This window comes from Erpetoichthys calabaricus, chromosome 7, assembly GCF_900747795.2.
Source record: "Erpetoichthys calabaricus chromosome 7, fErpCal1.3, whole genome shotgun sequence".
In the NCBI taxonomy this organism is placed as follows: Eukaryota; Metazoa; Chordata; class Cladistia; order Polypteriformes; family Polypteridae; genus Erpetoichthys; species Erpetoichthys calabaricus.
Genome location: NC_041400.2, coordinates 156,038,150 through 156,052,874, shown reverse-complemented (window position 1 = coordinate 156,052,874; position 14,725 = coordinate 156,038,150). Strand labels below are relative to the sequence as shown.

Below are 14,725 nucleotides of genomic sequence, written 5' to 3'. Positions count from 1 at the left end.
ATAATAAAAAAACAGAGAAATTATTAAATTAAAATATTTCAGTCTAAACATTATAACCACCTTCATAAACAATAATAGCAAAAAAACATGGACCCAATACTGTTACTCTTGGTGATAAATATAAAGGAGAATTGTGGGAGAGTTGAGAATGTTATCTGAGAAAGCGGCCTGTAGGAGAAGATATGCATTGATATTTACTAACATTGGCTCAAGTCTCTAGTTTTACTTATTGTTTGTTCAAGTTTATTCCATAATAAATATATTTTTTGAAATGACTAATTGTTAAAGGCTACATCGAGATTACATACAATATATTAAACAAGCTAAATAAAAGGTCTGTTTTTCTTCAATAGATATCATTAAAATAAAGTACTATGGTCATTAACAAAAGCCTGTTTATTATTTTGGAGACTCTTCAAGTCAACTTACTTTTGCTGATTTCTTTTAGAGAGCTTAGAGGCCTCTGCAGCTGCTTTTCTTGCCTCAAATTCTTCCCTCTTCAGTACCTCTCCGCTTCCCCTGTACCCCAGCTCCACCAGCTGGCGGGCCAACTCCTCATCCTGAAGGAGCAATGAAAACTATCTGGTGAGCTAAGAACATTAATAGTGGAGGTGGCAGTATAACACTCAATAGAAACATGTTTATAACTTTTGGCATATAATAAGTAATAGAGACGTAATGTTAGGTAATTAAACATGAGCAGATTTCTTATTGTTTTTAATCCAAAACATTACTATACTGAATGTAAAGATCATTCCCTTATAAGAACTGGAACATAAATGTATGCCAGTTACTGAGCTACAAGCTCAGTATAATACTTTATAGAACTGGACTGTAATTGTGTGGGCAGTCTTGTTGCTTAGTGGGTAAAATCTTTTCTTAACTTAACTCAATGTTAATTCTAATGAAGTATGGACCTGTAGTCATTGCATGCTTAAAAAAAGCTGAAAGACGAAAGAAAGTATCTATATAAGTAAACATAAACAACTTATATTTGGTCACTTGTTTTTCACGAGAAGATAACTTTCTATGTTGTATTAAAAATGTAAAAATATGTGTCCTTTTAGCAAATATTATATTATATTATATTATATTATATTATATTATATTATGTACACAACCCCACTGCTAAATAGTACCTCAATTCCAGGCAAGTCAGTTCTACACCCAGCCCAATCTGTGTACACAAAAATATAAATACATTTACCTACATCTGAGAAAAATGCTAATGCTGAAAGATTACCCATATACAAGAAAAGGAACAAAATCTAGAGAAATGCTATTGTACTGTCCAATATCCCCATCTAATGGTGATATAATAAACTGCACCCTGAATAGAAAATCTGTAGCACCAAGGAAGCATTTTGTTTAGATAGATAGATAGATAGATAGATAGATACTTTATTAATCCCAATGGGAAATTCACATTCTTCAGCAGCAGCATACTGATACAATAAATAATATTAAATTAAAGAATGATAATAATACAGGTGAAAAAAAAAAAAACAGACAATAACTTTGTATGTATGTGTTTAGTTCATGATATCAAAAACTAAACGTAACCCAGCCACAGGGGATACACAAACCAATGTGCTTCTTCATGCTGGTCCCAAGCCCGGAATAAATGGGGAGGGTTACATCAGGAAGGGCATCCGATGTAAAATTTTGCCAAATCAATATTCAGACAATACAAATTTCCATACCGGATCGGTCAAGCCCCGGGTTAACAACGACCGCCACCAGTACTGTTAGCCACCAGGGTGCTGGAGGAAATTGGGCTACTGTTGGCCGAAGAAGAAGAAGACAGAGAAGAAGAGGGGGGAGACGTGTCCGGAGGCAGGAGGAGAGGAGGAAAGTAAAGAGAGTGGAACTTAGGGTAGGAACTTTGAATGTTGGCAGTATGACTGGTAAGGGGAGAGTTAGAAAATATGATGGAGAGAAGGAAGGTTGATATATTGTGCGTGCAAGAGACTAAATGGAAGGGGAGTAAGGCAAGGTGGATTGGAGGTGGATTCAAATTGTTCTATCATGGTGTGGATAAGAGGTGAAATGGGGTAGGAGTTATTCTGAAGGAACAGTATGTCAAGAGTGTTTTGAAGGTGAAAACAGTGTCAGGCAGAGTAATGATTATGAAGCTGGAAATTGGAGGTGTAATGATGAATGTTGTTAGTGCATATGCACCACAAGTTGGGTGTGCAATGGGTGAGAAAAAAGATTTTTGGAGTGAGTTGGATGAAGTGATGAACAGTGTACCCAAGGAACAGAAAGTGGTGATTAGAGTGGATTTCAATGGTCATGTTGGTGAAGGGAACAGAGGAGACGAGGAGGTGATGGGTAGGAATGGTGTCAAGGAGAGGAATGAAGAAGGTCAGAGGATAGTGGATTTTGTCAAAAGGATGGACATGGCTGTGGTGAATACGTATTTTAAGAAGAAGGAGGAACATAGGGTTATGTACAAGAGTGGAGGAAGATGCACATAGGTAGATTACATCCTATGCAGAAGAGTTGATCTGAAGGAGATTGAAGACTGCAAAGTGGTGGCAGGGGAAAGTGTAGTTAAGCAGCATAGAATGGTGGTCTGTGGAATGATGTTGGAGATCAAGAAGAGGAAGAGAGTGAGGGCAGAGCCAAGGATCAAATGGTGGAAGTTGAAAAAGGAAGACTGCAAGGTTGAGTTTAGGGAGGAGGTGAGACAGGCACTGGGTGGCAGTGAAGAGTTACCAGACAGCTGGGAAACTACAGCAGATGTAGTAAGGGTGACAGCAAGAAGGGTGCTTGGTGTGACATCTGGAAAGAGGAAGGAGGAAAAGGAAACCTGGTGGTGGAATGAGGAAATACAGGAGAGTATACAGATGAAGAGGATGGCAAAGAAGAAGTGGGATAATCAGAGAGATTCAGAAAGTAGACAAGAGTACAAGGAGATAAGGTGCAAGGTGAAGAGAGAGGTGGCAAAGGCTAAAGAAAAGGCGTATGATGAGTTGTATGAGAGGTTGGACACTAAGGAGGGAGAAAAGGACCTGTACCTATTGGCTAGACAGAGGGACTGTGCTGGGAAAGATGTGCAGCAGGATAGGGTGATAAAGGATAAAGATGGAAACGTACTCACAAGCGAGAAGAGTGTGTTGAGAAGTTGAGCAGATGGAAAGAGTACTTTGAGAGGCTGATGAATGAAGAGAACGAGAGAGAGAAGAGGTTGGATGATGTGGAGATAGTGAATCAGGAAGTGCAACAGATTAGCAAGGAGGAAGTAAGGACAGCTATGAAGAGGATGAAAAATGGAAAGGCCGTTGGTCCAGATGACATACCTATGGAAGCATGGAGGTATTTAGGAGAGATGGCAGTGGAGTTTTTAACCAGATTGTTTAATGGACTCTTGGAAAGTGAGAGGATGCCAGAGGAGTGAAGAAGAAGTGTACTGGTGCCAATATTTAAGAATAAGGGGGATGTACAGGACTGCAGTAACTACAGGGGAATAAAATTGATGAGCCACAGCATGAAGTTATGGGAAAGAGTAGTGGAAGCTAGGTTAAGAAGTGAGGTGATGATTAGTGAGCATCAGTATGGTTTTATGCCAAGAAAGAGCACCACAGAGGCAATGTCTGCTCTGAGGACGTTGATAAAGAAGTTTAGAGAAGGCCAGAAGGAGTTGCATTGTGTCTTTGTGGACCTGGAGAAAGCATATGACAGGGTGCCTCGAGAGGAGCTGTGGCATTGTATGAGGAAGTCGGGAGTGGCAGAGAAGTACGTAAGAGTTGTACAGGATATGTACGAGGGAAGTGTGACATTGGTGAGGTCTGCGGTAGGAGTGACAGATGCATTCAAGTTGGAGGTGGGATTACATCAGGGATTGGCTCTTAGCCCTTTCTTATTTGCAATGGTGATGGACTGGTTGACAGATGAGATTAGACAGGAGTCCCCGTGGACTATGATGTTTGCTGAAGACATTGTGATTTGTAGCAATAGTAGGGAGCAGGTTGAGGAGACCCTGGAGAGGTGGAGATATGCTCTAGAAAGGAGAGGAATGAAGATCAGTAGGAACAAGACAGAATACATGTGTGTAAATGAGAGGGAGGTCAGTGGAATGGTAAGGATGCAGGGAGTAGAGTTGGTGAAGGTGGATGAATTTAAATACTTGGGATCAACAGTAAACAGTAATGGAGAGTGTGGAAGAGAGGTGAAAAAGGGAGTGCAGGCAGGGTGGAATGGGTGGAGAAGAGTGTCAGGAGTAATTTGTGACAGACGGGTATCAGCAAGAGTGAAAGGGAAGGTCTACAGGACGGTAGTGAGACCAGCTATGTTATGTGGGTTGGAGACGGTGGCACTAACCAGAAAGCAGGAGGCAGAGCTGGAGGTAGCAGAGTTAAAGATGCTAAGTTTCGCACTGGGTGTGACGAGGATGGATAGGATTAGAAATGAGTACATTAGAATTGTGAATTTCCCATTGGGATTAATAAAGTATCTATCTATCTATCTATCTATCTATCTATCTATCTATCTATCTATCTATCTATCTATCTATCTATCTATCTATCTAGAGGGTCAACTCAAGTTTGACAGTTGGGAGACAAAGTCAGAGAGGTAAGATTGCGTTGGTTTAGACTTGTGCAGAGGAGAGATGCTGGGTATATTGGGAGAAGGATGCTAAGGATAGAGCTGCCAGGGAAGAGGAAAGAGGAAGGCCTAAGCGAAGGTTTATGGATGTGGTGAGAGAGGACATGCAGGTGATGGGTGTAACAGAACAAGATGCAGAGGACAGAAAGATATGGAAGAAGATGATCTGCTGTGGCAACCCCTAACGGGAGCAGCCGAAAGAAGAAGAAGAAGATCAAAAAACTAAACGTAATTCCATTTAGACAATAAAGGAGAACTCTGGATTTTATTTTAAAATGTAAAGTTTTACAAAATCAAATAAAAAATTCCATTTCATTAAATGTCATAGAAGACATAAATATCACAGAGAAAAAAATTACAATAATTTCTAAAATACCTTTACCAATTCAGAATGGAGGGACATCAGAGGCTATCCTTCAAAAAAGTTTTGCAAGGCAGGCAGGAATATCAATCATTCGCAAGGTTACATACTCTCTCTCATCAGAGCAATTCAGAGCTAGCGCACGCCATTCTGCCACTCCAGGCAAAACGTAATTGTACTGCTTCATTTGAATTACCAACAAAATAACCATTTGGCAAGAACACAGAAGGGAGAAATATTGTAGCATTGTACACCATTCACTTTCAAATCTTATTAAGTGACAGCTTAAATCCCCCAAGATTTCAGCAGATTTAATGATAGTTCAATACACACATCCTGTACCAATACAACTCTCTTGGTAACACCCCAAGTCTCGCTCTCACTCTCAGTCTCTATTAGACGTCAACAGACACAAACTGTAAGTCTAACAGAAAAAAAAATCAGCACAAACTAGATTGACAACTAAAAATGCATTATTACATTAATGATATTATTGCATTAATTAAGTTGACTTTCAGAAGTGCGTACACCAGACCTTTATAGCTGCAAGTCTCAACTGCATCTTCTATTTCAATTTTTTGTAAGGGTTTATGCTGTATGGAACTGTATCCAACCCACTAAGACCATCCTTTGTCACGGCTGCAACTGGCTCATGTCTCAGCCAATTGACATGATTGGAGAGCCTGGTTGAACAACAGGTTTTGCCTGCAAGTTCCAAATAGATCTCAAAATAATTTAAACTGGTGCATTTGGATTCTGTTACTCTTGCATGCGGGTTACTCTAGGCAATAACCTTTTTTACCTAAATGGACAGGCCAACCCTGGACCAATTTATTATTTCAAAATACTTTAGAGCATGTATCTAGACATTTGTAAGGAAACAGGGTACCCATGAAAAACAAAAGCAAACAGAGAGCATGTCAGTAGGAATCAAGCATGGGTCCACAGAATACTAGCAAAGATGGAATTTAGTTAAAGATAGTAAGTAATTGTCTGTCTTGTATTTATTGTATGTTCTTTGTATTACATGAGTCTCACTAGTCTGTAGGAGATATTCAAGTAAGAATCTTTGTACACATGGCAATGAACTTAAACATTCGTCCTTAATAATAATAGTTATGGTATATATGGACACATAATATAACAAACAGAACTTAAACAACAATGCCACTGACTTTCACTCAAACCTGCTACCATCTGCCCATTTGAAATATTAAATGTAAAACATCATTGTGGTTTTCTCATATTTTTTTCTTGATTAAATTAATTTTTCAGTGAGGCTGGATTTTTCTGGGCTTGCAAGTGCCATGAATTTCTTGTCAGTTAATCAGTGAGTCAATCAGAGACATGTAACTTTATATACTTTATATATATTTAGCGCCTCTAAAAAGATTTTAGCCTCTTGGAAATTTTCACATTTTATATTAATACAACATTGAATCACAATGGATTTAATTTGGCTTTTATAACACTGACCAAAATAAAATCAGGTCTAAATTACCCTAGGTTCTTGTCTATAAGCCGGACTCATGTATAAGCCGGAGACCAAAAATCATACGAATTTTTAAAATAAAATCGTATCATAGATAAGCCGGACTCATGGATAAGCCGAACGTACTATAATCTATAACTAATAGAAGGGAGGGAGGTCAGTGGTCTCACTCGCACCCATTTAATTTCTTTAAGGGGGGAGAGAGTGTGAGATATTGGCGTCTCTCTCACTCCCCACATGGCGCGGTTGGAGCGGCCGCAGCGCATTCTTTCTGCTCTGGGAGTCGCCGAGTCAACACGCGCGCATAGCGGTCATTTAAATTGTGATTTTATATGTAAGCATATTTAAATATATATCGCGAATTTTTTGCTGGTTCGCGGATTTCTGCGGACAATGGGTCTTTTAATTTCTGGTACATGCTTCCTCAGTTGGTTTGCCCAGTTGATTTCATACAAGGGACGCTATTGGCAGATGGCTGAGAAGCTAGATTGCTTACTTTTCTCTCACTCTTGCGCTGCCTATCTGTGATCCTGACATATGGGGATTGAGCAGGGGGGATGTTCGCACACCTAGACGATACGGACGCTCGTCTAAAAATGCTGAAAGATTATCTTCACGTTGCTATCTTTTGTAAAGCTGATTCCTGAAAAGACATGCTGCACAGTGCTTCGCATACTTAAAAGCTCGAAGGGCACGTATTGATTTTTGACTGAAAAACAAACTCTGTCTCTCTCTCTCTCTCTCTCTCTTCCTGCTCCTGACGGAGGGGGTGTGAGCTGCCGCCTTCAACAGCTTTGTGCCGCGGTGCTTCGCATACTTAAAAGCCAAACAGCACCACTGATTTGTTTGCTAGAGATTGTTTTCTCTATCTATGTGACATTCTGTGCTCCTGACACACACACCTTTGAAGAGGAAGATATGTTTGCATTCTTTTAATCGTGAGACAGAACTGTCATCTCTGTCTTGTCATGGAGCACAGTTTAAACTTTTGAAAAAGAGACAAATGTTTGTTTGCAGTGTTTGAATAACGTTCCTGTCTCTCTACAACCTCCTGTGTTTCTGCGCAAATCTGTGACCCAAGCATGACAATATAAAAATAACCATATAAACATACGGTTTCTACTTTTCTACTTCGCGGATTTTCTTATTTCGTGGGTGGCTCTGGAACGCAACCCCCGCGATGGATGTATAAGCCGGACTTATGTATAAGCCGATATTCTATTTTTTCATTTTCACAACTTTTTTCCTTAGATAAGCCGCGGCTTATAGACAAGAACTTAGGGTAATTACAAATATAATCTGCAAATTAATTTCTCATATACGTATTCACCCCTTTTAATATGACACAGCTAAATCATCAATAGTCTAGCAAATTACTTTCAGAACTTACACAATTAGTTCAATGGAGATCAACTGATTGTAGTATAAATGCACCTGTACATGGAATGTTTGATTTCTGGTTAATTCAAATCATGGCCTAAACAACATAACATAGACAAAAAGAACACGGCAAGTAACTCCATGCAAAGGTGATTAAAAAGTCGGGAAATGGAGACCAGAAAATATTTAAGTCACCGAACATCCCTTGGAGCAGAGGTAATTGAAATAATATGAAATAGATAAAGTACAGCACAGCTGTAAATCTGCCAAGAGATATTCGTCCACGAAAACTGAGTGACCATGCAGAAAGATTAGTGAGGGAGGCCACCAAGAGATTAATACTAATTATGAAGGAGTTACAAGCTACATTGGCTCAGATTGAAAAGACCGCGCATACAACAACTGTTGCTTAAGTGCTTCACCAGTTGCAGCTTTAAGTGAGAGTGGCAAGAAGAAAGCCACTATTAAAAAAACACAACAGAAGACATAAGGTATACTCGGAAGATAGCTGGAAAAAGATTCAATGGTCTAATTTTGACTTTGGTGTTGATAACAATAATAATAATGATACATTTTATTTATATATCATGTTTCCAGCTTCTGGAACTCAGTACCGGTATTGAAATGTATTGAAGTAAATAATGGATATCTCCTGAACCAATGCTCCCCAATACCCCTCTCCAACCCCGTCTCACAGAAGCCTTACAATCACATGTCTGCCTGCCTTTCTGCACTCCGCAGATCAATACAAGGAGTTTGGAGTCTCAGATTTGTTTATGGTAATAAATACTGTATGTTCAAAGAGTGGTGGGGGGAGAGGGGACTGGTTCTTCTTGGTGAATCTAGCTACATGTAATATATTTATTTCATTGAAAACCGGAGGGGAGAGAGTGAACTGTAATTGCAATTGTGCTAATAAATGACTAACATTTACTTCCAGTATCGAAATCAAGAAAATGTTGGTATCATACCATTTTAAAATTTGGATTTTTCGGTACTTTTTCAGTACCAGTATACCATACAACCCTAGATAAGTCTAAAATTGAGTTTGTTGGCCATCAGACTAAGCAGCATATTTAAACACTCCACATTATCAAAAACACACCATCCCTACCACAAAGTTTGGTTGGGGCAACATAATGCTGCAATGCATGATGCTGTGGAGATAGTTCTTTGCAGCAGGCACTGGAAAGCTTGTGAGGATAGAAAATTAGAAACATGCAGCAAAATACAAGTAAACCATGGAGAAAAGCTGATGAAATCTACAAGAAACCTGCACCTTGTGAGAAGATTTGTTTTCCAGCAAGACAAAGACCCTTAGCATAAAGCCAAAGTTGCACAGGAATAGCTTCAAAAAAAAGAATGTTAATATTGCAGAGTGGCCAGTTGAGAATTTGTGGCTGGAATTGAAATAAGCTGTTCATTCACAATCTCCCTGCAATCTGGCAGAGTTTGAGTAGTCTTACAAAGAAAAATGGTGAATAATTGTAGTGTCCAGATGTGCAAGGCTTATAGGGACCTGTGTACATAGAGTCAATGCTGTAACTACTGCCAAAGGTGCATCTACTAAATGCTGACCTGGAGAGGTTAAATGCTTATGCGATTAATTATTTTGTGTTTTATGCTTGTAATTAATTTAGTTCATTTTGCAGAGATGTTTTCACTTTGATATTAAACAGTATTTTTCTTTTGATTAATGTCAAAAATACAAATTAAATCCACTATTTTAAAATTTTGTATAATAATAAAATGTGAAAACATTTGGTGAGGTGAACACTTTTCATAGGCACTGTATATATATTGTAGATACACAGCATATTGTTAGAATGTTAATAATGTGATGCCCAACATGGGGCTGACAGTGCAAGTGGGTGCTCCTAGAAACACTGTGCAAGAGATATAGTCTAAAAGCAATAGCTGTTACAGGAAAAAGGCAGTACAGTTAATAGGTGGTCACAAATACAGTGATTTGTTTCAGGCCAGAAAGGGCAGATCTCCAGCATCTTTGGGGTGCTTTCAGGGTGTGATATAACATGTGTGTGCCTAAATAAGTACATGTACAACAAATACTGTATTAGTACTATTATTTGGTTGATGTCTTTATCCAAGTTGACTTACAACATTTGGAAGTTAACAAAAGAAATGTAGTTAATTGTTTTACAATTGGAGCAGAGGTAGGTGAAGTGACATGCTCATGGTCACATAGTGTCAGTTGCAAGATTTGAACCCACAGTCTCAGGGGTTGAAACTGCAAGTCTTAACCACTATGACACACTGTGTGCCAAGGATCTAGGTGCATTGACCAACAGACAGTTCTGTTGGTAGTAAAGATACTTTAGGAAGTCACCTCACTCCAAAAGTGTCAGTAGCACTGGGTACAAATAGCCAATTTGAAAAGCAAACTGGTAGGAAGTAAATGAAATACAGAGGGAGACAAGGAAAACTTTAGGTATTGGAAAGCTTTCTGTAATGAATCCCTTGTGGAGCAACAAAGTGTTATTTTTTTCCTCTATCTCTTTGCCTTCACGCTTTCACAGCCTATTGTTATTTAGTTATTTATTTTTTCAAGAGAATAGGAAGAACTATGAGATATTGATGAACAATCTTACAATAAAGGAAAGCAACACGTGTGAAACTTTCCATTGTCTAATCTGTCATCTGTGGCAATCAGGACAATAAAAACAATTGTCTAGTAAGACAGCAAGCAGTTAACTTCAATTGATATAAAAAGATTGCATGCTTCAACTGGAGCAGTATTCATTACTTTGAGGAAGGAAGAAGCCATCTGGATTTCTGAACTGTGGTAGTTTGCTTAATTGCATGACTTTAAACCAATTCACATGCAAAACTGGTTTACTTTTTCTCAAAATAAATTTTTACACTGGTAAAGCTTACTTTATTTAAATCTTTCGTTGTAGAGCTGTCACCATAATATATAACATATTCACCACAAGGAAGAATATGTAGTAAACTACTATTAACTCTTGGTTGAACTCAAATGATAATCACACAATTTTAAAAATGAAAAACATTTGTTGTTTTTTGCAGCCTGCACCTGCAAGGGATCTGAGTGAGTTTGGATTTAAACACCCTCTTTAAACCAGAACCTATCATTTTACAACCCAACCAAAACACAACATGTTCAACATATTCTTTATTATTTTGCTAAACAACCAGCTAACCAACAATAGCCTCTTTAAGACATACAGCTTTGTACATGGCTGGGCCATCATAGAATTTTGTGGAATTTGCTTATTCAAGTTTTTTTTCCTGGTTTGACACCACTGTGACACAAGATTAGTTCGGGACTTGAGCTACAACGGCTGATACCCAATAGATGGAATGTACATTGATGAAGGCAACTCATGCAGTTTTGAAAACAACATTGAGCTAAAACTAGCAGAGGACATTGTTGCCTCTGGTGATGTTAGGTGGCCAGAGGAGCCATTCAATAATGGTGCCTTCAAAGCCAGAGAAGGTATGTACCCCAGAGGGAGTAGGAATGTCTATATCCAGGACACTGGCGGTAGTCAGTCAAACAGCAAAATAGATTGCTGAGTCTTTAAATAGTAGGTTGCTCCAAATTGGGAACATTATTCTTCTTAATTGTTTTGGGTGCTTCTGTAGTGACAAGAGCTGAAGTTGTAGTATTAATACAGTCAGTCACTGGTAGCCAGTCAGTGTTGCTGTATCAGATTTATGGCTCCTTGCTACACATCAATATGGGCAGGTGACCTGGGGGAGTTCTCATCTTTTACATAGGTGGCGCAGTGGTAGTGCTGCTGCTTTGCAGTAAGGAGACTGTGGAAGATTGTGGGTTCGCTTCCCGGTTCCACCCTGTGTGGATAGCGCTTTGAGTACAGAGAAAAGCGCTATATAATTGTAATGAATTATTATTTTTATTAAATGGGTGCAGAGATTCAAGACTGCAAGGATATCTGGAGCTGCTAGGAAGAGTATTAGTTGGATAGCCGCTGCATTTACACAGGTAAGTCCTGACCCCTGAAGCAGTTTTAGAAACCATCCCAAAAGCAGTTCATAATATGGGAAATCAGTGCCTCTGAGACAAATGTGTAGTGGATGTGGAGCCAGAAGAAAGGATTAAGAAACAAATAAATAATCAGAAAGAAGAAAGTTTATTGTGAAAAGAAGAAAAAAGAAGAACAAGCAGAAGGAGACTAAGTTAAAGGTACTGACAGCTAAACTTGTGGATAGCAGAGACATACCTGTTTAGGTTGGCCAAGAGAGGTTATTTATCATTATTTGTTGTTCTGTATCTTCAAATCACAGCACTGTCTACCCTGTTTATTATTTTTTTATAATACATATCCTTTTTACTTCAGCTCATGAGTGTCTTCTGCTGTTCACACCATTCATACATGATAGTCCAAGGTAAATGATTATGACAACCAATGTTCCAGTCATTTTTGTCCAAAAGATTGCTGGGTGAGGAGCAGAAGTATTGAAGAGCCAAGCTTGTATTTCCATACATAATTTGTTTTTGTGCAATGTCCTCATAATCATAAAGATTCATTTGAGACATGAACAAAATGCAGATAAGAAACAAAACCACCACAGCTAAATACAATGCAGCAAAAAGATCTGCACTGCTGGATGCTGCACTGTTTCTAAAAATTGCTTAATGGCACTGATTTTGTTGTACAGAGAAAATTATTTTTTAAATACATACTTAGATGGCTCTAAAGTAGATGTTACACAACAGTATACTGTGCAAATAAAACAACTTTTTCCTCATGTTTAGAAGGACAGTAACAACTTTATTTCACATTCTGCATAATTTACTGACCTTTTTCTAATAGCTATCACCATAATTTATTAACACTGCATATAGACTAGAGCAGTGGTTCTCAATCTGTGGGGCGGGCTCCCCTAGGGGGGCGCGAAGTAACAAAAAGGGGGGCACGAAGATGTGAAAAAATCCTATTCTTGTAAAATTGATGTATTTGTATGGAATGTTGTGTGATTTCAATAAAATCAATAAAACAAAAGAAAACAAGAAAACAAGAATCAAAAATATGAAAAATACATCTATTGAAACCAAAACAAATTAACTTAAACTACATTCTGATACTAGAAAAATAAATATAGAGTTAGATAAATGTCGATAAAAGTTAAGTAGGTATAATAAAATATGCATCTATGATATATCATGGGTGGCATGGTGGCGCAGTGGGTAGCGCTGCTGCCTCGCAGTTGGGAGATCTGGGGACCTGGGTTCGCTTCCCGGGTCCTCTCTGCGTGGAGTTTGCATGTTCTCCCCGTGTCTGCGTGGGTTTCCTCCGGGCGCTGCGGTTTCCTCCCACAGTCCAAAGACATGCAGGTTAGGTGGATTGGCGATTCTAAATTGGCCCTAGTGTGTGCTTGGTGTGTGGGTGTGTTTGTGTGTGTCCTGCGGTGGGTTGGCACCCTGCCCGGAATTGGTTCCCTGCCTTGTGCCCTGTGTTGGCTGGGATTGGCTCCAGCAGACCCCCGTGACCCTGTGTTCGGATTCAGCGGGTTGGAAAATGGATGGATGGATATATCATTAATTAAAAAAGAACAAATTGGTATTAGTGGGCTCCTTTCAAAAAAACATTGGGGGGGGGGGGGGCGCGATTAAAACTGTTATGAAAACTCGGGTTGCAAATTCAGCGTTGAGAAACGCTGGACTAGAGTAATAAATGTTATTCTCAGGAGACACTAACATTATTATTGTCTTTTGCATGTGTGATGGTACATTCCCAATAATCCTACTAAGCCTCATCCTGGGAAATTGGTGAGTTATGTTTCATGAGATATCAAATCTACCTTGTTTTCACATATTTGCCAGATGGGGCAGGTACTGGCAAATCCCAAGGATAGCCTATATTTATTAAAGGGGCTTATAATAAACCCCCCTCCTCCAAATAATTTTAGTTAGATTTTCTTTAGATTTACTTTGGCAATGTAACATACCAAAGTGAAAGTATATACTCAAAGCAGTTTTGCTAAGTAGGTGTGTGCAGACGTGTGTTTTGTGATGGACTTCCAACTTGGCTAGGACTACTTCTTAATCATTGCTGCAGTGTTTGGCACTGGCTTCCTTAAGTACTGAGCAGAAAAAGGAGGAATAAGAAAGGGATGATAGCAAAGAGATGTCATGTTGAGATTTTCAAAATGAATAGACATACAATGCATCTGGAATTCAGTTAATTTAAGAGCTAGATACAAATTAATATTAACAGATCCATCCATCCATCCATTTTCCAACCCGCTGAATCCGAACACAGGGTCACGGGGGTCTGCTGGAGCCAATCCCAGCCAACACAGGGCACAAGGCAGGAACCAATCCTGGGCAGGGTGCCAACCCACCGCAGATATTAACAGATTTAAAAACATATTTTTTTTAGTTAGAGACTAAAATAATTGATTTGAAGCTAATATGAAATTTGACCTTGTATTTATCTAATTAAATAGTAATTTTTAAGTAGTATTTAGGAGTCTTTTTTAGTCTAATTTATAACGGCTTGTTTACCTACAAAATGCTGGAATCTTTAGTTAACATAACCAGCATGACTTTGGGACATAGGGAATGGGGAAGGAAAAGAAAGTACCAAGAGGAGTATGGTGAAAACTATACATGAACAATGACCACATGCAAGATTTGAACATAAAATGATCTGTGATACAGCAGTGTTAGCAGTGTGCTACCGTGTTGTCCAAAAAAAGTACAAAATTAAAAAAAAAAACTAAGAATTACAATCATCTTTGAGCATCTGTCATAGCGGACTATAAATTTAGCAGCAACATAAGTAGGCTTAGCTCTCACATTGCAACACACTCTTTCCTTTTCCAGAAATACGCTGCTTAAAAATAACTGAAAGAAAAATGCAACTGATCTT

The 14,725-nt window shown here is 38.8% G+C and overlaps 1 protein-coding gene across 1 annotated transcript in view; it reads right to left on the bottom strand.

The window, feature by feature from the left end:
- The window catches only part of cfap299 (cilia and flagella associated protein 299), a 381,432-nt gene that overhangs the window by 348,329 nt on the left and 18,378 nt on the right, over positions 1 to 14,725 (bottom strand). The window contains exon 2 of the mRNA XM_028805607.2: positions 430 to 560. Within this exon, the coding sequence (XP_028661440.1) occupies positions 430 to 560 (131 nt within the window). The remainder of the gene's footprint in view (positions 1 to 429; positions 561 to 14,725) is intronic.